Here is a 22,163-nt window from a genome sequence, read left to right on the forward strand (position 1 = left end):
GAAGTTGTTTGTAAAATCGTTGGCTAAAAATCGTTGGCTAAAAATCGTTCATTCGATCATCTTTCCTCTGACAGACCTGACCATGTGTATGCACCATTAAACACTCTGAATGTTAATAGTTTGAAGCATCTGCTATCTAGCACACCTCTTTCTACTTCAGGGTCCATAGGGTATCCAAAGGATACCTTGGGGTATAGGTGTGACGTCAGTCATCTGGCACCAAAGAGTTAAGCTTTCAGCCTCCAAGGATGCCCTAGGTCCCCCTCCTATACCCCGCCCCCGAGCCAAGGCATCTCAGTTTCGTTTGGTGCCCGGCCGTAGTCGGAGGCACCTGCTAGAGGGGGGCTTAGAAGAGCCCCTGAAGCTTTTTCTTCATGCAGCTGTGGCTGCACATCTGGATGAACAGCATGGACAGTCAGTCCTGACGTCCATGCTGTCTTCCCTACACCCCGCCGGTATCAGAACGCCGGTACTGATCCGGGGATGCTGGTGGACATCTGGGGTCACAGCTAGCGGTGACCCCAGATGTTCCGGACCATGGCCGGATTCAAGGGGGACAGAGGTAAGCAGCGGGGTCCCGCGGGGGGGTCCCCGCTGATCACATGGTCCTAAGTCCCCAGGCAGGGGGCTCCCTGGGGACTGGCTGCAGCGTGGAGCCAGGCGACCAACCTGCGCTTCCACTACCCCCTGGGACAGCGGACCGCAGCTGAGCGGTAGCTCTGCGGCGTCCTAGGGGTTAAATGCATGCCAGGGGAGCGCGCCTTCCCTGTCTCACAGCCGGCGCCTCCCCCGCTGCACACAGCCCTCTCTGCACTGTGCTGACTGGCCCTGTGTCAGCGCTCCTCCCCCAGGCCAGCCTTCTCTCTGCTCCTCGGTGGCCATCTTTTCTGAAGCATGGTGAACGCTGCTGGAAGCCTGCATTGGAAGCATCGTGGTCTGGGTCCCCCCGCATACCTCTCCTCCGCTGTTGTCAGGTCTGTGTATGCAGCGCTGTGTCCTACCAGGCCCTGTGTCTGTGTAGTTGAGTGATCAGCGCTGTTAGTGCAGGAATTGTTATTTCTCTGCATTGTATGTGACTGTGCTAGCGCTGCTGCCTGTAACTTTTTTTCTAAACTGTCAGCTTTATACTGTCCCTGTTTTTTCTGCTAAGCCCTTGCGGTGCAGTGCTGCAGGGTGGTCTCTCGCCTCTTAAATATATAATTGGTGAGAGGGGTCACATACGTGGTGCCATCATATCTGAAAGTGATTTTCCCCTCCGGCTACAGTGTACCGTTAGCGGAGGGGGAGGGTAGCGCGGAGGGCCTCTGCCGGCAGTGTTAGTCTATGGCGCGGCCTCTTACGGTTACTGCATCGGTACAGGAGCCGCCCTGGGCTTGTTTCGCTCAAGCGCTTACAGCCTTAGTGGGCCAGTTAGCTCCGCAGCCCGCGTTTACACCGATGGGTTTGTCCCAGCAGTCAGTGGTGTCGTCACCCATGCAGGGTTTCCCACGACAATTGGTGGTACCCCACAGTCTCCCTATTTCCCCGCTCCCGGTTTCTCAGGAGCCAGCGTGGGTTAACTCCCTGACGAGTTCTGTACAGCACTTGTCGGATGTGTTGCAAGGGGAGTCTGTGATGCGGCCGCATAAACGGCCGGTGGCGTCTGTCTGCTCCTTATGAGGATGACGAGGGGACGTCTGATGATGGGGAGATTCTGGATCCTTACGATCAGGAACCTCTCCATGCTAAGGACGCTGATGCTAAGTCCAAAGTATATATTCCTGGACTTATTCGGGCGGTCCGCACAGCCTTGGTGATTGAGGACGAAGTTCCCCCAGCGGCTAAATCTAAGTATGCCTTTATCAAAGATGTGAAGGGCGATGCCACAGTCTTTCCTCTTTCGGGTCAGTTGGTGGACCATTTAGAGGAGGCGTGGAAACAACCTGGCAAAAGATACCAGCCACAGAGTCGCCTGGCGGTGGCTTATCCGTTCGCGGATAATTATTTTGCTAAGTGGGAATCCCCTCCACAGGTGGATTCTCACGTGACCCGTCTTGTCCGTAGTGCCACATTGCCGATGCCATCCATGTCCTTCCTTAAGGATGCTACGGACCGCAAGGTGGAGATCTGCCTGAAGTCCGCTTATTCCCTTGCGGGGGAGGGCAGCACGGCCGGCTATGGCCATTTGCTGGGTTGCCAGAGCGATGGAGCGCTGGGCAGATTCATTAGAGGCTTCTTTTGATTCCGACTGTCCGGCCGAACAGGCGGAGTTGATTGGCAATCTCCGTGATTCGGCCACCTACATTAACGAGCCGGCCCTAGACATTAGTACTCTGGTGTCTAGGATTTCTTCAGCAGCGGTAGCTGCTCGTCGCACCTTGTGGCTGCGATCCTGGAAGGCGGACGCAGATTCCAAAAAGGGTCTGGAGGCGTTGCCGTTTACTGGAGAAGTTCTCTTCGGTCCGGATCTGGATAAGATTGTGGCCACGCTGGCGGCAGCCAAATCGGCTTGTCTCCCGTCGGCCGCTGCTCCTTCTGGTTCTGGACCATCGTCCTTTCGGTCATCTAGGGCCCAGGGCAGGCCCAAACCACAGTCGTTTCCTCGACAGGCTGGCCCTAAGAAATCGGTCAAGCCCCGGAAGCAGGCATGGAGTACCAGACGTCCGGCCCCCAAGCCAGATGACAAGCCTGCGGCTTGACGGTCCGGGCCTCCCTTTGGGGGATCTCAGGGTGGGAGGCCGCCTGCTGCAGTTCGCCCAGTGTTGGTCGACCACTACGACAGACACTTGGGTTCTGGAGGTGGTCTCCCACGGGTACGCCCTCTCCTTCCGGCACAGACCCCCGGCTCGATTCTTCACCACGGGTCTACCATCAGACCGGAACAAGGCTACGGAGCTGCGGAAGGTATTGCACACTATGCTCCAGGCTGGAGTTATAGTGCCTGTTCCATTCTCCCAGAGGGGCCAGGGTTTCTATTCAAATCTTTTTTTGGTACAGAAACCTAATGGGTCGTATTGTCCGATTCTCAACCTCAAGGCTCTCAACAAGTCTTTGCGGGTACCGAAGTTTCGGATGGAGACCCTACGGTCCATCATTCTGGCGCTGGAACCTGGGGACTACATGGTGTCATTGGACATACAGGACGCTTACCTGCATGTCCCTATTCTTTTGCGCCATCAACAGTTCCTCAGGTTTGCAATCCGCAGCGACCACTTCCAGTTTCGGGCGTTACCTTTTGGCCTGCCGACAGCACCACGGGTTTTCACCAAGGTGATGGCGGTCATGGCGGCTTCTCTGCGGCTGCAGGGAGTCCGCATGTTGCCGTACTTGGACGACCTGTTATTGGTGGCAGGATCTCCAGAGCTCCTGTTACGCCACTTGGACCTGACCATTGCACTGCTGCAACGGCACGGCTGGCTAATCAACTGGCAGAAGTCCACTCTAATCCCGTCTCGGAGGATTCTGCATCTTGGAGCCTTATTGGACTCGGGACAGCAAAGGATCTTCGTGACGGAGGACAAGATCTCTGCTTTACAGTCAAGGGTGCGCAGTTGCCTGCACAGCCGCCGGGTGTCCCTACACTCGGCGATGAGGTTACTGGGCTCCATGGTGTCGGTGTTCGACATGGTGGAATGCGCCCAGTTTCACTCCAGACCTCTGTAGCACCTGATCCTGTCCAAGTGGAACGGGCTGCCTCAGTCTCTGAAGTCCCAGACGATTGTGCTCACCCTGGAGGTTCGCCTGTCCCTTGCTTGGTGGTTACTGACGACCCACCTCAACAAGGGACGTCCGTTCTGGGTTCCAAATTGGGTCCTGTTGACAACGGACGCCAGTCTTCGGGGCTGGGGAGCGGTTTTGGGTCCACACTTGTTCCAGGGCAGGTGGACGCCGACAGAAGTGGAGCTTCCCATAAATATCTTGGAAATCTGTGCGGTCTTCAATGCTCTCCAGCAGGCACATCGGTTTCTCCAGGGTCACCCGGTACAGGTCCAGTCGGACAACGCTACCACCGTGGCCTACATAAACAGGCAAGGAGGAACCCGCAGTCGGGCGGCTCTCGTAGAGGTCTCTCGGATCCTGGTTTGGGCGGAGCGCAATCTTCCGGCCATATCAGCGGTCTTCATCCCGGGAGTGCTAAATTGGGAGGCGGACTTTCTAAGTCGCCAGGACGTTCATCCAGGGGAATGGTCCCTGCACCCGGACGTTTTTCAACTGCTGGTGGACAGGTGGGGTCTTCCAGAGATCGACCTCATGGCGTCCCGGCACAACAACAAGTTGCCGGGGTACGGGTCTCGCACAAGAGACGAAGGGGCGTCTCTGGTGGATGCTCTGTCCGTCCGGTGGACGTTCCGGTTCGCATACCTGTTCCCTCCGGTCTCCCTTCTTCCACGGGTAATCCGGAAATTCAAACAGGAAGGAGGGACTCTCCTGTTGATAGCTCCCGCGTGGCCCAGACGGCACTGGTTCTCAGACCTTCAGGGTCTGTCCGTGGTCAGTTCTCTGCGGTTGCCGCTACGACCGGACCTTCTGTCTCAGGGTGCGTACCATGTTGCGAGCTCGGAAACAGTCTTCCGCGAGGATATGCCATCGCGTGTGGCATACGTTCTTCCAGTGGTGTTGACCGAGAGGTTATGCACCGCGGGAGTTTCGTCTGTCTCGGATTCTCGCCTTCCTACAAGCGGGTCTAGATCATGGGCTACGCCTTGCTTCTTTGAAGGTTCAAGTTTCGGCCTATCTGTCTGGTTTCACCGTAGGATTGCTACAATCCCGGATGTGCGCACCTTTATGCAAGGTGTTGTCCGCATTCAGCCGCCCTTTGTTCCACCTGTGGCGCCTGGGATTTGGCTGTGGTCCTGAGGGCTCTCCAAGGACCGCCGTTTGAACCACTGGGTTCAGTGGATCTTAAATGGCTAACAGCTAAGACTGTTTTCCTTCTGGCTATTGCTTCGGCCAGACGTGTTTCTGAGTTAGGGGCTCTTTCTTGTAGACCCCCTTTCTTGGTTTTTCATGGGAACAAGGCAGTGCTCCGCACTCGGCCCGAGTTTCTTTCCAAAGTTGTTTCCCGGTTTCATGTTAACGAGGAAATCGTTGTTCCGGCCTTTAACTCACCGGGTCTTTCCGTGGGTGAGGCCTCTTTGGATGTTGTGCGGGCCTTAAGGACTTATGTTGACCGCACTTCTTCGTTTAGGAAGTCGGACGCTTTGTTTGTCCTCTATGGCTTCCGTAAAAAGGGTTGGCCTGCTTCAAAGCAAACTTTGGCAACCTGGATCCGTATGGCTATTTCTGAAGCTTATCTTCATGAAGGCCTGCCGGTACCTCCTTCTGTGAAGGCTCATTCCACTAGGTCTGTGGGTCCTTCGTGGGCAGCTCGACGTGGTGCCTCTGCAGTATAGATCTGCAAGGCTGCTACGTGGTCTTCTGTCCATACCTTCGTGAGGTATTACAGGTTTGACACCTTCGCCTCTCAGGATGCTTCCTTCGGGCGGCGGATTCTCCTTTCTGCACAGGAGCGTCCCCACCCTTAAAGGATACTGCTTTGGGACATCCCCAAGGTATCCTGTGGATACCCTATGGACCCTGAAGTAGAAAATATGAGATATGGTAAGAACTTACCCTTGTTATCTCTATTTCTACAAAGTCCATAGGGTTCCACAGGACTCCCGCCCTGTCGCACCTGTGCTGCAGATGGGCTTTGCTCTGGTCACCGGTTTTCCGTCTCCCTCTGGTGAGAATGTGATTCTTGTATGTGTCCAGATCTTTTTTCTCTCTCTTCCTTCTCCTCCTCCGGCCTATGGCTTGGTAACTGAGATGCCTTGGCTCGGGGGCGGGGTATAGGAGGGGGACCTAGTGCATCCTGGGAGGCTGAAAGCTTAACTCTTTGGTGCCCGATGACTGACGTCACACCTATACCCAAGGTATCCTGTGGAACCCTATGGACTTCGTAGAAATAGAGATAACAAGGGTAAGTTCTTACCATATCTCATATTTTTATACCACTAATTCTGTTCTTAATGCATTCATTTTAAAATGATGGAATCAGGTGGAGGCTTTTAAGTTTACCTTTAAAACATAACATTTGTTCTTTGGGCCGGTTCAGTTAGCCTCGGTAATTTACCACGCGGAGAAAAGGGTGATAGCCTCCATACAATTAAAAGCTCTTCTCCTTGCATGGTAAATCTGCCGTTAACACGGGGTAAACACCCGGAGCTATGAGTTAACGCATTCCCTGCTCCCACGATAAGGGCAGAAAGCCCTATTTAATGCAGATCTCTATTTGAGACTCAGGAGGAGGTGAACAGCAATACAGGTTAAGTGGCTGCCGCTGCTTGTAATTGGATAGCCCTGGGCACTGCTTTGCGGGTAATTAGCTTTTTCGAGGCAAATTGAGTTTGTCTCCACTCTTTGATCAGTTCTGTTACTTAAGGTGCATTCACACGGGACAATATCTTTGAACGATAACTATTGTTCAGCGATATATCGTTTATATGCTTCCATGTGAATGCAATGAATGACCAATGATGCGTGCTCCCGCTGGTTGTTAACGATATATTTCGTCGTCCATACATGCAGGCCAATTTGGACGATATCAATAATTCGATGTTCAGAGATATCATAGATATCTTTCAGTGTGTACACCCAATATTGTTTGTCCTGCACTACAGAAAGTTCAAGGGAAATCTTTTACCAATATCGTTTTAGAGCACATTGGGGCAGATGTATGAAGCTGTGGAAAGTGATAAAGTGCAGAGTGATAAATGACCAACCAATCCGCTCCCACCTGTCATTTTTCAAACACAGCCTGTAACATGACAGTTGTGAGCTGATTGGTCGTTTATCACTCTGCACTTGATCACTTTCCAGAGCTTCATACTACTGCCCCATTGTTTCATCTGTATGCACCTTTACACATTTTCATTAGTACGAGCAAAGTCATAGGTTAGTACTCATTTTTGTCAGCATTGTCACAGGTAATGGTGACAATTCATTTGGGCCTTGCACAGCAGTGAAAACTATTCCAGTGTAGAGTATTTTCAATTATTCATTTTAATCCTTGTTTGAAAAATTGATATTTAATTTTTTTTCGACATCAACTGTATTTAGTAAAACTGCTATAATAGTCATTGATATGACCTTTTCAGCCACAGTTATTTATTTTTTTTCCCCATTTTCAATAGAAATGTTTAATGAGAAATCCCAAGGAGCGGATATCCATTGCAGAGCTATTAGTACACCCTTATGTACAGATTCAGTCTCTTTCACGAACAGGTATGTAGAAAATATCTGCTCTTTGTAAATATTCACTTTTTACATTTTTTTTTTTTTTTCTAAAAACTGTAAAGTTTACAAATGTAAGGGTGGTCCTGTCTTATATGCTGAGTGTCTAGCTTCTCCATATCTGGGCTCAGCATACTCTTTACTCTCCTCCTTCTCCTCCTCCTTGGATGCTATGAGACAGAACACCGTACTTTGGTGTGGGAAAGGACAGTTAACCATTAGTGAAAATTCCTAAGAGGTAAGTGGCACATTGTTAAATCTGTTAAATGGTTAAACTTTATATCCTTGCTGTTAATTAGCAATGTAACAAACTGTTCCATAGAAATTAGCTGTACCTCTATTCTGCTCATTATATAGTATCACATTTGTGTGTAAACAATGTATTTTATTTTTTTCCAACCCCTGGTTCAGACCATTCATTTGTATAGTGTTGCTGTTGGCAGGAATGTGCCCATTTCTTTGGCTACAATTTTAGATATACAGTCACTGGCCACATTATTAGGTGCATGCTTCTAGTACTGGGTATGTGTCCGCATTGCCCCCTGAATAGCTTGTTCTTTGTGCCATGGACTCAACAAGATGCTAAAAGCATTATTTAGAAACTCTGGTCCATGGTGATATGATGGCATCACACAGTTACTGCAGCTTTGTTGTCTGCACTTTCATTCTGCATATCTTTAATTACATCACATCCTAAATGTGCTGTATTGTATTGAGATCTGGTGACTATGGAGGTCATTGGAGTACACTGAGCTCTTTGTATTGTTAATGGAACCAGATTGAGATCACGTCCTCGTTTTGGTTCTGATGAACAACTGGTAACCATGCCTGCATGCATTTATGTATGTATTTGCTGCCACCTGGTTTGTCTGGTTAGATATTTGTGTGGTGTACCTATTAATGTGGCCACTGAGTGTATATCATATAAAAATCTAATATGTTTGTGGAGAGGTGACAAACTTTTTCAAAATGCAGAGCAAGAGTGCAGGGACACATTAATCGGACACATTGGTGCTTTGCACTCTGTAATATTGCTATTTTACTACTTGAAAAAAGTACGAGGTTCTTGGCGCACATTTTATCAAATTTAGATACCCATCTGAATGATGTCCGGTATAATTCACAAACTTTGTTAGACCTTATTTATATAGCACAAACATTACGTAGTGCTTTACAGATAATATTTAGTCCTTCACATCAATATCTGCCCCAGTGGAGTTTATAATCTATATTCCCCAATACATGGACACATACACACTAGGGTTGCTGGCCCTCTGTTTAATCTATAACCAGTGGTTTTCAACATGCAGCTGCGTTGAAACTACACGTCAGCAAGCCCTAAAAGCAAAACTGTGCAGGGAATGCTGGGATGTGTAGTTCCAAAGTAACTGTATGACTTAAATACCCTTGCTATAGACTATTTCCCATTTCTTAGTAGGGGCGGAACATAATGTGTCTGCCATTTCTGTTCTGGAAAAAGCCTGGGCAAAGACAGTTATATAGACTGTAATCCTTCATGTTTGATGAAACTGCAAGTCCTTCTAAAGAATAGAAAGGAAAAATCAGAGACCCCCAAAGATGCATGCCAGGACAACTTGTCTCCCGATATCACGGTCAGGGCTTTTTGACTGGCCGTTGCCATTGCGCTGTTTGAAGCTGATTTTCAAGAGCTCTTGCAGGGGATACAGAACATTATATCCAGGTTAGCTCATTTGAACTTGTTGTACATCATGAATGCACATTGACCAATATGGAAGCTTGGCTTTTGCTTGGGTTTTGGCCAACACATTGGTAGTGCACAGGGTTGTGTATTACTTTTACTAATAATCTTTGTTTTCAATGCTCCGGAATACAAGTATCTTGCATATATTGCAGAAATAAAGGGATATATTACTTTATAATTATCAGAATAAAATGTAATTATTTTAATTATAAAATCAAAGAAAGCATAACCTTTTCTTAGTGTTTTTTTATTTTTTAACTAAGAGTTGTAACAACTTCTATGAAACTTAATATAAAAAAATATGAATTCCTTGAATATTACATAAAGTATAACTAATAAATAGATATATCAATTATGACAATTGGATTTTGTTGGAACTAGTAAATGCTGGGACGTCTTTCTGAGCTTCAAGAAGTGTGAACCTGCAGTCTTGGGATGAGTCCTCCTGCATATCCGCTGAGCTGTGTTGGCCTGGGGGCAGCATACGCTTGTCTACTTCTCTTCAGTCTTACTGTTCACATTCCCTGACCACTGAGAGGCTGAAAATGGCTGCATTGCGTTTTTAAAAATTGTATACAGGCATAAATCCGGAGCCGAGTCTGCCACGCCCCATATGCTTGTGACAACAGCACTAACTGCACATTGCACTATTCCTCTCCTTGGTGTAATAGATCTATCTGAAATCACTGGATCTTTGTGTATGCTTACCTCTGAAAAGGCCACAATTACATTCAAGTCCTCTGCAAACTCATGTTAAGTGCAAATGCCCTGTTTTCGACCCATTTAGCAGAAGACTCCCTCTGTGCTACACTGAATAGCCGGTAAAGATTCTAAGCAGGTTTGTCTCAGACTCACGCGCAGTGTGAGAATATATTGTCTCTCTGCGTATAACTCTGAATCAGGCCCTGAGTGTTCACCATTATTTCCAGAGTGTACTGGAAATCCTTGTCAGAACTTTAATGCAACTAATTCTTCTCGTCTCCTGTTCCCAAATGTCCAGTTCAGGTGCTTTGTCTGTCTTTCCCTAAAATAGGTACTTGTATTTTTAGGGTGCTCAATTTTGTTTGCATCTCATGCCAGCAGGATTTCTACAAAGCTATGGCATTGCTTTTGTGATGTTAAGGTGCTATTATTTTGTATCTAGATGACCTACTGGTGAACACCTTGTCCACAAGACAACAGCATTTTGACCATTTCCATGGTTTGATTATAAGTAGTCCCATGTTGCATCTGGTGCGGTACAACTCCATGGTGTTACCAAGACTCCTTTTTGATAAATGATGTTTTTAAACAGTAGTTTGAGTGGGCAGCAGGAGGAGTCCTATAGGACGCCCCCACTGCCACCCCAGTGCCAATGGCCGCAGCACTGGCGACTGGGTCAGTGACTTCGGCTGCAGGACTCCCTTTGCTCAGACGCACACAGGACCCGCAAGCCACAGCCGGCGCTCTGAGAGGGTTTGAAGGTAAGTCTGCTCCCTGACGATGTTAGTGAAGGCACCCGGTATGACTGCACTTAGACACTGTACCACCAAGGACACTTTATGTAACAGGGTCTCCATGATGCAGCAGTGACATGTCCCTGGGGTTGAAACCAGCCGGGGGAGAGGGCACTTCCCTGTTAGCCCTTCCCTCAAGCCTGAGGTGCGGTCTCCCTTAGCGGCAGCAACCAACAGGCTCCATCCTCCGTTCTCCCCTCCCCCTCCTGAATGCTGAGCGGCCATTGTAGCCAAATTGCCTCAGCGTTGGAGAGAGAAGCACAGGGCTCCAGTCTCCTCTCATAGCCTGCTGCCAGCAGCTGCGCTAGAGTTATTGCTCCTTCCTGCTAATGTAGGCTGGTTTGTTGAGCTTTTGCCCACTTTCTGCATCGAGTGGTCTGAGTGGGGTATGAAAGTATTTTTCCTCAATCTGTGAGGCTGGTCACTGGGGGAATATCCCTTGCTGGGGTGGATACAGTTTAATTGTATTGACAGCTTTGCTGCCTTTAACTTTCATATGATTCTTTATATTATATACTGCACTACTAAAGACCCTTGTTTTGCTTACACCTCATTAGCTGTTTGGTGTTTGTTTTTGTTTTTTTTCTGCGACCACATGTCCAGAAATAAAGCTACTAAGGAGACGGGCACTTCAGCAATGCGCACGTGTAAACAGTGACTGACTGTCATTTCTCCTCAGGGTCCGGAGCATGATGGCCTGTGTGTCAATTGCTTTGGGGCCCTGCAGCAGGTGATTTCACCTATGGCTTCTAGACAAAAACCAGCTTGGGCATGTCATCTGACACAGGTAATGTCACAATTTGTAGACCATATGTCGGTACCAATGACACCTATCCCTGTCGCTGTGAGCTTCCTATGGCGGAGCCTGCCTGGATGCAAACTTTTGTTCAGTCTGTCCAAGGGTTAGCTCACGTATCCACGTCTTTTGAGCACATGCTTGATGAAGTTAAGGCTCCTACGCGTAGGCCTGCTCCACGTGAAAGTCCCAACGGGTTCAGATTCAGAAGCTTCGTCAGATGGTCAGGCTAGTTCTTCGGACGTGGAGACTTCTTCTGTTCCAGAGGAGACTGTCACCTGTAGACGTAGAAGCTCTTATTAGAGCAGTTAAGTCTATTCTGTTAGTGGAGGTAGAGGATCATCCTCCTAGATCTAAGGCACTTGTCTTTAAAAGACAGAAAAAGTCAGTGGTGGAATTTCCGTAATCTGCATAGCTTGAAGATCTCCTGGTGGAAGCATGGACACAACCTAGTAGACTTTAAAGTTTCTAAGCGTATTGCTAACTTTTACCCTCTCCCTGCAGCAGATAGGGCTAAATGGGAGTCTCCCCTCCCGGTGCATGCCCATATCACCCGCCATTATTAGGGCATCCCTCCTACCTATACCAAATACGGCATCTCTTAATGATTCTACAGATAGGAAGTTGGAGAATTCTTGAAGACCATTTATATAATTGCAGAATCCCTGGCTCGCCCAGCCATCTGCTTGGGTAGCTAAAGCTGTAAGCGCTGGGCAGATTCCTTAAAGGACGGTCTTACCTCTGGCATAGGAGTGACTTAGTGACTAGGGTTGCACACGTTAGGAAGCGGCTTCTTATCTCTCTGAAGCAGCTATAAGTTTTGGGTCAAGGAAGTAAAGTCTCGAGGCTACGCCCTTAAGGTGCCCATCCACTAGACGATTTAATTGAGTGATTGAACGATAACTATATAGTTCATAAATCCTTTGCAAATCATTTGCAAAAATGTCTAAAATGACGAGCGATGCGTGCTCCCGCTGGTCGTTTAGACATCTATCATCGGGCAAACATGCTGGACAACCTGATAACCACAGGGGGAAAAAAGGGTGTTTCCTCCAGCACACTGCAAAAATACTTGAACCCTACATAAGAATACAAATTCAGAGGTATTAGTTGCATACATTTGCAAATATAGGATTAAGCGCCAGGCCAGTGTCAAGGCTCCTCTATTCCGGCATCCCTAACATTCAGGGGTTCACGTCTGAGGCGCAGGGCACCCCAAAATAACCAAGCCAATGACCATGCCCAGGGCATCACATAAAAAAAGGAAAGAAGGTGATAGTGAAGTGTAGAGTATAGATGTGTAATGATAATACGTGTTAATATAGTAAGAGGGAATTAAAATTACATGAATAATAAACAAATAAAAAGGCGATGAAAAAGTATCTGTTCGTTAAGTGGTGATGCCCTGAAAAAGCCAAGTAAGAGCAACCCGGGGACCCCACGCCCAAACCCTCACCCCAAAATAAATAATGCTACCTAATGGCACCCACTCTGGGTCATAGAATTACACATTAATGTACTGCATAATAACAGCACATATATAGGGGTGCCCTGTGCCTCAGGCGTGAACCACTGAATGTTAGGGACGCCGGTATAGAGGAGCCTTGACGCTGGCCCGGCACTTAATAGAAATGGAGATATTAGTTGCATACATTTGCAAATATATGATTATGTAGGGTTCAAGTATTTTTGCTGATATTGTTGCAGTGTGCTGAAGGGAACACCCTTTTTTTTTTTTTTTTTTCCCTGTGGTTCAGAGTAAACCCCGCCCTTTACAAGCACCTGTGCAATACCATTAAGCTGATGTGAGCGACCACTATATTTTTTATTGCAACCTGAAGATAACGTCAGGTTCAGCATGTTTGCAGATGATGGATTGTGCCTACACTGAATGACTGCTCGTTCAGTGTAGGCACATCAGACTGACAAATGACTGCACAGTTACAATGTCGTAATCGTGCAGTCGTTTTCATGTCTTCTACTGGATGGGCACCTTACCTTTGGACAGCATTCACCTTCCACCAGTCTTCTGCTTAACCAGAAAAGGCAGAAGTTCTAAAGGCGTCATTTTGCGCGCTCATGGCCTCAGAGGTCGCCTTTCCTGTTGCCACGTCCCAGAATGGGTTATGCTTTTACGCCAACCTCTTTCAGATGCCGGACGGCTCCTTCCGGCCCATTCTCAATTTGAAACATTCCCAAATTCCACTTGGAGTCCCTTCGGTCCATCATCTTCGCTTTAAAATCGGGGGGGGACATTATGGCGTCTTTGGATATACAGGATGCTTATTTGCATATCCCTATATGAGTCTATTACCAACGTTTCCTCAAGTTTGCGGTACAAACTAACCACCTTTGGTCTGTCCACGGCCCATCTTGTGTTCACGAAGGTCTTGGCAGTCATGGCAGCACATCTACGACACAGTGGCTGTCAGGTTTTTACCATAACTGGACGACTTGCTTCTATTAGCGCAATCTCCAGAGGGACTCTGGGATCACATCCATCTGATGATAGAGCTTCTTCAATCACATGTATAATCAACTGGAAAAAGTAAAAAAAATTAAAAAAATATTTCCTTGGTGACTAATCCGGCTGTGCTTTCCATGGTATGGGTGGTTCTGTATGTATGCCGGCCTTACTTCTCCTTCTCCTCTGCCTCACTCCTGCCATGGGTTTGCAAACCCAGTGGCTGGAGTGGGGTATAGAGGAGAGGACTTGTGGGTAAATTTCAATAACAGTTTGGTGCCCATTCGCTCCTCTTTAGGCTATACCCAGAGTTGTCCCTGTGCCTCCTATGGAGTCGAAGAAAGAGACTTAACAGGTAAGACCTAAGTCTCCTGTTTGTCCCCTTCTGACCAATCTTGACAACCTGGTACTGTGTGAAGGTTGAGAACACAATGGAACTGGTCCTGATGTGCACAGTTCTACTTGCATTCTATTCAGACTGCACTTATTCATGTCTCAGCCAAAACAGGAGTTTTCTTTTATTCAATCAACACATTGGAGCTCAAGGCTGTTTACCTTGACCTGAATATTTGGACCCTCCTTGCACAATTCAAATAAGACCTTTTAAATCTTTTCAGAAGAAGTCTTCCATACTCCTTTTTTCTATCATTGATCACTACATCGGCACTCTTGATTCCGTATATTCTGTAAGTGTAAAAAGGAGGACAAAGAACTGTCGTGAGCACTCTTGATACTGTATAACGATATATATTAAAACATAACTTTTAATGCACAAATAAATAAAATATTGCCTCTAAACATCAAATTGCATATCACATTGGCTTATATGAATACACAACAACACATCACACCTTTTCATTTTAATCATCCCTGACAAGGTGAATTTCAATCCAATAAAAAGTGTCAACCCTGCTGGAATTTAAACCTGAGTATTTTATACTAAATAGTGTGACAGTCTTTACAGACCACATGCGGTGAGGCATCCCTCAGATAGCAATATCTTAAATTGTCTTCAGTGACAGATGTTTAAGGATAGTAAAATGTTATTAAAGTAGAAAGTAAGACTGTGTATTTACACGCACTGGGATCTGCTTTTTCCAGTCTTGCTAAGCATCTAACTGGAAATGAGAGTCCCGTGCAACGGCACGGTGAAGAAAGAATGACCCGTTTCTGCTGTCAGCATTAGACTGTGAACTATACCCTGTTGCTGTGCATTGCAGGATAATTACCACTATCGCAGCTGGTGAGAGAACAGGGGAAAGCAGATGGTTCCCGGTGTGGCAGTTTTTCAAAACTACATATGTTATAGCCCAATGTTAAGCTGGGTTTACAATCTTATGATATACAGTGTTTGTAGATAATCCATGGCGAAATATTCACAGAAATTCAAAAACAGCAATGTTACTAACACATAACAGTTTGAACACTTTTTACAATACTGACATATAGGGTTACACCAGTAAAGAATGCTTGAATGTAAGAGGGGGGTATACTATATTAAGTATAAAACCTATCATGTGGGGCAAGAGAAGTGGATGTATATTAACTTGTCCAGCAATATTTAGTATTTGTCAAAACTGACAGATGTTTTTAAATAGGACATGTAGAAAAAGAAGATATTGCCACATATAACAGTACACGCAGATCGAAACATTTAGTTGATACATTGAATCATGTTGTAAAACATTCCACATAAATATACTAGACCCACCTCTCAGGTTGAGTCTTAGCTGCAGGATGCTAAACTAAACCTGACAGCCTATTCAATAATGTGCTGAAACAATGCTGGTGTATTATGCACTGTTAACCCATGACATTCATGCTAGGTCTCTTCTATGTGGTTCAAATTAGGAGAAGTCTCTCTCCAGTAACAATACAGGCTAGTTAGTCAATGGAAACATACCCCTTTCAGACATACGACCCGGGAAATTTCCTGCTTAGACTCGGGAATTTATTTTGTGCAAAACCCTGGGTATTTGGTCGAGACCCCCCTTTCACACTACAGTGTCTACCCGGGAAATTCCCAGGCAGACCTCTTTCAGACAAGAGCAGGGTTTTTAGATTACCTGCCTCTCCTCTGCCGTCTGCCCCTCCTAGCCTTTACCCTCTCTGGCTGCCGCTGATGAGGTCCTCAAAATGCAGCAGGCCCATCCAGCCATTTTTTTTATTAATAAATTATTTTATTTTATCCCCTATTTTCAGTCAACTCCTCCCCCCCCCCTTGCCTTTAAGCTACTGCCCTGGTGTGGTGGTCCAGCAGGAGTGCGGGCGGCCCACTGTGCCAGAGACCTGTCGGCGGTCTCCAGCGCTGGTGGGTGTCCCCAGTGTTCAGCTGGGATCCTCTGTAGCGATCTACAGCCACCGGCGCGGGGGGTGGTGAGCGGCAGCGAAGCTCAGCGCTGCCAACTCAATGTAAAAGCTGCTTGGTGCAGCCCGGGGTAGCACCATTCAGACATAAGCAGGGTAATTTCCCAGGACTTAAGTCCCAGGAAATTCCCTGGTCGATTGAAGGGTCGGCTACCCGGGAATGTGTTCCCGAGTAGGTACCTTTCAGATATACGCGGCAACCCGGGAATTTGGCTGAGGCAGGCCAAATTCCCGAGATTCTCGGCATGTCTGAAATGGGTAGTCGATATATTGAATCATATTGTAAAACAATCCACATAAATAAAATGAACCCACTTATCAGGTTCAGTCTTGGCTAAAAAGTGCTATACTGAAGCTGACAGCATATTCAATAATATGCTATGACAATGCTGGTATATAACGCCCTGTTGGCCGAAAACATTGATACTGGGTCTGTCCCTATTCGATTCAATTAAGGAGAAGTGTCTCTCCACTATCATGGTCGCTTATGTTTAAGAGAAATACAAACTGTGTTGGGGTGTCTCGTTCTGCGCGGCCGCAGACACCCTTACCCCGACGCAGTTTTCGCCATTCTGGCTTGCTCACGGAGGATTTGCACGGGACTCATTTCCAGTTAGATGCTTAGCTAGACTGGAAAAAGCAGATCCCAGTGCGTGTAAATACTCAGTCTTACTTTCTACTTTAATAACATTTTACTATCCTTAAACATCTGTCACTGAAGACAATTTAAGATATTGCTATCTGAGGGATGCCTCACTGCATGTGGTCAGTAAAAACTTTCACACTATTTAGTATACAATACTCAGGTTTAAATTTCAGCAGGGTTGACACTTTTTATTGGATTGAAATTCACCTGGTCAGGGATGATTAACATGAAAAAGTGTGATGTGTTGTTGTGTATTCATATAAGCCAATGTGATATGCAATTTGGTTAGAGGCAATATTTTATTTGTGCATTAAGAGTTATATATATGTGTGTATGTATGTATATATATATATATATATATCAGTATCAAGAGTGCTCATAAGACAGTTCCTTCTCCTTTTTACACTTACAGTAGTTCTCAACTCGAAAGCTGCATACACACGTAAAGATTTTCTGTCCAACTAGTTGATTGGTTGGAATGAAAATCTGGTAAGTTATGAGAGCAAATGACAATCAGCAATTTGCTCCCAAATGCCGGAAAATGGAAAAAAACTGTTTTGAACAAATTGTTTAGATCAAACATTTAACAAACTTGTCTGACGACCATTTTCATCTGTGTTCTGGCATTCAGGAGTAAATTGCTGATCATCATTTACTCCCATACATTACCAGATTTTCATTCCAACCAATCAACTAGTTGGATAGTTGGACAGAAAATCTTTACGTGTGTAACCAGCTTAAGCGAGCACCACCACTACCTCATAATATTAATTAGATAAATACGATGTACCTCATCATATTCTAGTTCAATATAATTTATCAGGAATAGTGGTTTCTTTCTCATAAATGAGATCATGTTAGATTGACATTTAAAAGGCTCGTGTGACTATTTCCCTATAATTTAGCAAAGATATTGTATCTAATTGCCAATGAGTAGAACAATACAGCCATAAAATTATTGCATCAATAAAATGTATACATGTTACCAATGAGACTGAGTCCGTCGAAACTGGAGTCATGCAGTTCTGCCCTCCACAGGAGGTCTCCTATAGTGCATGTCCACGTACAAGATGTCCAATGTATAATGCACGTGGTATAAGTCAGCAGCTGTGTGCAGGAGCGTCTGTGAGACTAGGAACCACAGAGGGTTGATTTCTTACCACTGATGTACTGTGGGTTGCTGAGTATAGGCTCCAAAATGGCCAATGTGTAGCTACGTATACCTCCAGGTAATCGGGTTTACAATGGGAGCAGGAGCCGTGATGTAATGTGCAGCAAATGCCCAGTGGAGTTCCGCTCCAGTCTTGACATATTGATAACAGCTAGGTATAATAAGCAAGGTGACGGCTCAAATAAAGTTGCAAAGTTGTGGATATGAGCAGTGGCGGCTGGTGGAGTTCAGTGGTCTGCAACGGCAGGTAGAAGCGACAATGCCTGACTCGTTTCCCCGTGGATCCTCCCACGGCTTCGTCAGCCATAGTGTTTAATGCTGGGTACACACAAGGACGACAGATCAGCTGTCTGGTCGATCCCCCGTCCTATCTAATAATTGGTATTCATCAGCCCAATGTGTAGTGCCTGACCTCACAACTGGGCAGACATTTACATGTGCCTGCCCAGTTGAGCTGTCATTCACCGGAGGCCTTTTCAGCAAATGTACGGGCGGTCGGCTGTTACAGCCACTGACACTGTACTGTAGCGTTTCGCATGCAGATACACACACACTTTCTCAGAGAACATATGCATGCTGCATATCATATTAATCAGCAGAAGCTGCTTTGCGATCTATTCACACCATTGTGCAAATAGGAGTCATTTGAAGGTACAAAGACGCACGAAAAGACGCTCTGCGCTACCGAGTCACACTGAGCTCCTGCGTTGTGTTGGGCGACATGTTGCACACAGAGGATAGATGTATGTGGGCACATCTGTATATTAAATTTAAAAAAAAAAAAGTGTGTTGGGGGCCGCTCTATATACTCACCAGGGCCCGGCAACAGTAACATTGACTGCCTGTCCATTACAGTGCTCCGGCTGCAGGGAGCTCTCGGTCGGCTCTGCAGTGCTTTGTATATTGGTGTGGTGAGCAGTTTCTTGTGGTGAGCAGTTTCTGGAGCTTCTCTGCTCACCACACTGAGCTCCGCACTAATTCACTGACAGGCTGCCTGTCACAAATGTCACTCCGTGCTGCCAGGCTTGGCGAGTATGGACAGCCGCCAGGCAGCCATCGTGCAACTCCCCCCTCTCCTGGTGCAGACATCAGCTGACTACCCAAACACTCCTGGCAGCCCTGGGTGTGGGTCCCTGTGGCGGCGCACAGCGCCCACTGTAGCATCCTTGTGCAGCCACTCTGCCTCGAGCCGGCCTGGAGCACCAGTCACCCGCTTACTATTAAACCCCCATCCGCATCCCTGCACTTACCGGAGGATGTCTTCGCTCCAGGTGCAGGGGCCATCATCATCATCAGGTCACGGAACCGTATGTCCTTGTAGTGCCGCAGCATGACAAAAAAGGTGCCAAAGAGGTCCGTCTGGCCTGACTCCACCGTTGCTTTCTTTTTTTACCTGCACCCGGTCAATCAATCCACTTAATGAGGAGCCAGGGATTGGACGCAGGGAAGCGCGTCCCCAGGTACCCACCCATTCTGAAAGTGAGTCCCCGGTCCTCGATACTGGGTAAAATACACGCTCTAATGCGTATTTGCGATCACTGCATATAGTCTGTACTCATTGTCCAACACACACGATATATCGGCCAAGGTGTACCCAGCATTACTCTACAGCCAGACCTCCTGTATCTGGTCCATTTGTTTTATGTTTCATGCCATTAAATGAAATGCTACAGACACTCTCATCCTGACACCGCAGGGCCATGCAATAAAGTGATTATGGAAGCAGTCTCCCTGTTATCCTATTTCAAATTTTGGTTGGTGCAAAGAATATGGTTTACACATGCTCTTTCCTGCAGAATAAGGGTTAGCTTTGTGTCCACATAAAATGTTTGGCTGCTCATTCCATGTTCTTTCACAGCAAGTTAACATTACTTCTGAGTGTTACTAGAGTGCAGATCATGTTTGATCACCCATTTGTTGTTCTGTTGCTACTTTGTACGTACATTGTAATTCCAGTTTTGTAAATGGCTCACTATGGACGCATTTCAATTGGTTCCACTGTATTTAAAGGATGTTTTTTCTCCTGGTTATGGTGAGCTGCATCTGAGTGTCCAGCTCTGCCAAGACAGTGGCCCTCATTCAGAGACGGTCGGAGGATACAAGCGGTCGCTCAGAAACTGGGCGGCCGCTTGCATCCTGACCGGCCGCCTCTGTTTCGGTCGTTAGGCTGTGGGTTTACACCCACAGCTCTAACAACCGCTAGGGTGATGGTAGCGATGGAAAAACATCAAGGCGGCCGTGCGGTCGTAGACAGTACGGCCGCCTCTGAATGAAGCCCAGTGTCCTTATGTTCCCAGTGGGATGTTTATAACACACTGATATCAGTGAAGAAATATCACGTAATTTTGTAAAGAAAAGCATAACCATATTTAAAGTTATATAAACAGCAGTTCATTATCAAATAACAAAACAGAGGAAGAAATAAAGTCTATTGGTGCAGCAATGCTCAACTTACATGGTTTAATCTATCCTTCGTATCGTCATTCATGCGAAGTTTGCTTCATATTGATAATGGGTGGTCACACTTGCAGACACCTGAACATGTCGTTCCAATGCCTTACACGCATCCCCCCCCCATTCTTCCTTCGGATGGATTTCCTTCCTCCCGACAACTTTTCATATATGTCTCCTTCTTGCTGACCACACTTTCTGTGTTTGCATGTGGTGTGCTCACACCATATAAGGTACTTCTATTACCAACTGTTTCAAATAAGCTCACCACTGTACCTAGGTCCCTTTAATGTCCTGTAACAGTTGGCAGTTCTCTAAAAATTAACATACATGGTACATTTACTGCTTGAAACATGTGCTTAAAAAATGTAGAAATTACCTTATTAAACTTATTGTTACACCTTGACCCATGTTTCATGAGATTAGATGGTCCTTCACACGGCCACATCCTTTCTTATAAGTTTTCATATCACTTAGGAGTCTATTGTGTTCTTGGGTTTTCTCAGTGATTTTCCTGCAAGATTCAGAGGACATTCCAGTGGTTTTATTCCATGATGGGTTCCTGGTTTACTTTAGGATCATTATGCACTTAATCAGGACAGTTGGTAACTGAGTGAGGTGTCATATGGTATAAGCAGATCAAATATATATAGCAGTGGTTCCCAAACTGCGTGTTGCGGGGGTGCCATGGGTTGGCGGTCCAGGACCGAATCAAATTGTTTATGGTCCATGTGATGGGGAAAAACCAGTGTTGGTGACTGCCAAACAAACAGAAGCACAACCCTGTACACCACCACCACATAACTGAACCCAAGGATGACATGTAAGCACAAGTTACTTAATTTAATAATTCTTGCTTAGTTTCTCAATAAGAAACTTTGGCTTAGGGGTGCCATGAAGAAAGTTTGGTAACCACTGGTATAGAGTGTGACCACCTGGTTGTTCCTGCATGCCGTTTCTATGGTTCACACAATGGATGTTGCAGCAAATGTGCATTCATCCCTTGTCTGCCAGTTGTCCCTACTTATTCCTTACTCCTATTTAGGTTTCCTTTGGAATACCCCACTCTGAATTCCCCTAATTAATAGAAAAGGGTGTTTATTTTCATCTTGCCAGACCAGTAAAAATAAGGATGAGGAGGAAGGATATAGGGGAGAGAAGGGAACTTGCAGTGCCCCTTCCCACCCCGTGTCCCCCAGCAGCCTCTGAAAAATAAAGGAAATCCCATTTTGAAAACAATGAATCCTCCACACCACACCTCGTGGTTTAAATTGGGTAGGCCAAGATATAGTTCATTTTAAGTCTGTATTGTGTGTGTATATAGTCTAAGGTGTGTCTTCTCTGCTTGATTACAGAAGAACAAGTACAGAAAGGTACCACTGAGGAAATGAAACGTATCCTTGGACAACTCATTGGCTTGAATTCTCCAAACTCGATCTCAAGAGCTGCTAAGGTGGAAATTTGGCGATTTTTACAATTAATTTTCTGACTGTTTCACATTGAGATTCAGATATCCACATATAGCACATGCTTGAAATGAAGATTGCTGATTTACCTGTACTCTTATAAGCCAAGGTCTATTACTTATCTAACTTTCAGGATTTCCCATGTTTTCCTGTTTGCTATCTTTGTACAGGGTTGGTGTGAACATTGCATTGTAAACTTTTATAGCTGTGACTCACTGAATGTTTCCACCTTCTCAAGTTACATCGGTGTCAGAGCAGTAACTGCATATAATATATTCTCTGCAGTCTACCTTTGTGCAATCTTGTAGCAGTGGGGCAGTACAGCTGAA

At 46.3% G+C, this 22,163-nt stretch overlaps 1 protein-coding gene across 4 annotated transcripts in view; it reads left to right on the top strand.

The window, feature by feature from the left end:
• Positions 1 to 22,163, top strand: part of TTK (TTK protein kinase) — a 131,653-nt gene that overhangs the window by 106,577 nt on the left and 2,913 nt on the right. For all 4 annotated transcript variants that reach the window (XM_088471699.1, XM_088471716.1, XM_088471706.1 and 1 more), the window contains exons 20-21: positions 7,155 to 7,245; positions 21,724 to 21,821. In XM_088471699.1, the coding sequence (XP_088327825.1) occupies positions 7,155 to 7,245; positions 21,724 to 21,821 (189 nt within the window). The remainder of the gene's footprint in view (positions 1 to 7,154; positions 7,246 to 21,723; positions 21,822 to 22,163) is intronic.

The sequence above is a fragment of the Taudactylus pleione genome, unplaced genomic scaffold (genome assembly GCF_031769625.1).
Source record: "Taudactylus pleione unplaced genomic scaffold, aTauple2 ptg000015l, whole genome shotgun sequence".
Classification (NCBI taxonomy): Eukaryota; Metazoa; Chordata; class Amphibia; order Anura; family Myobatrachidae; genus Taudactylus; species Taudactylus pleione.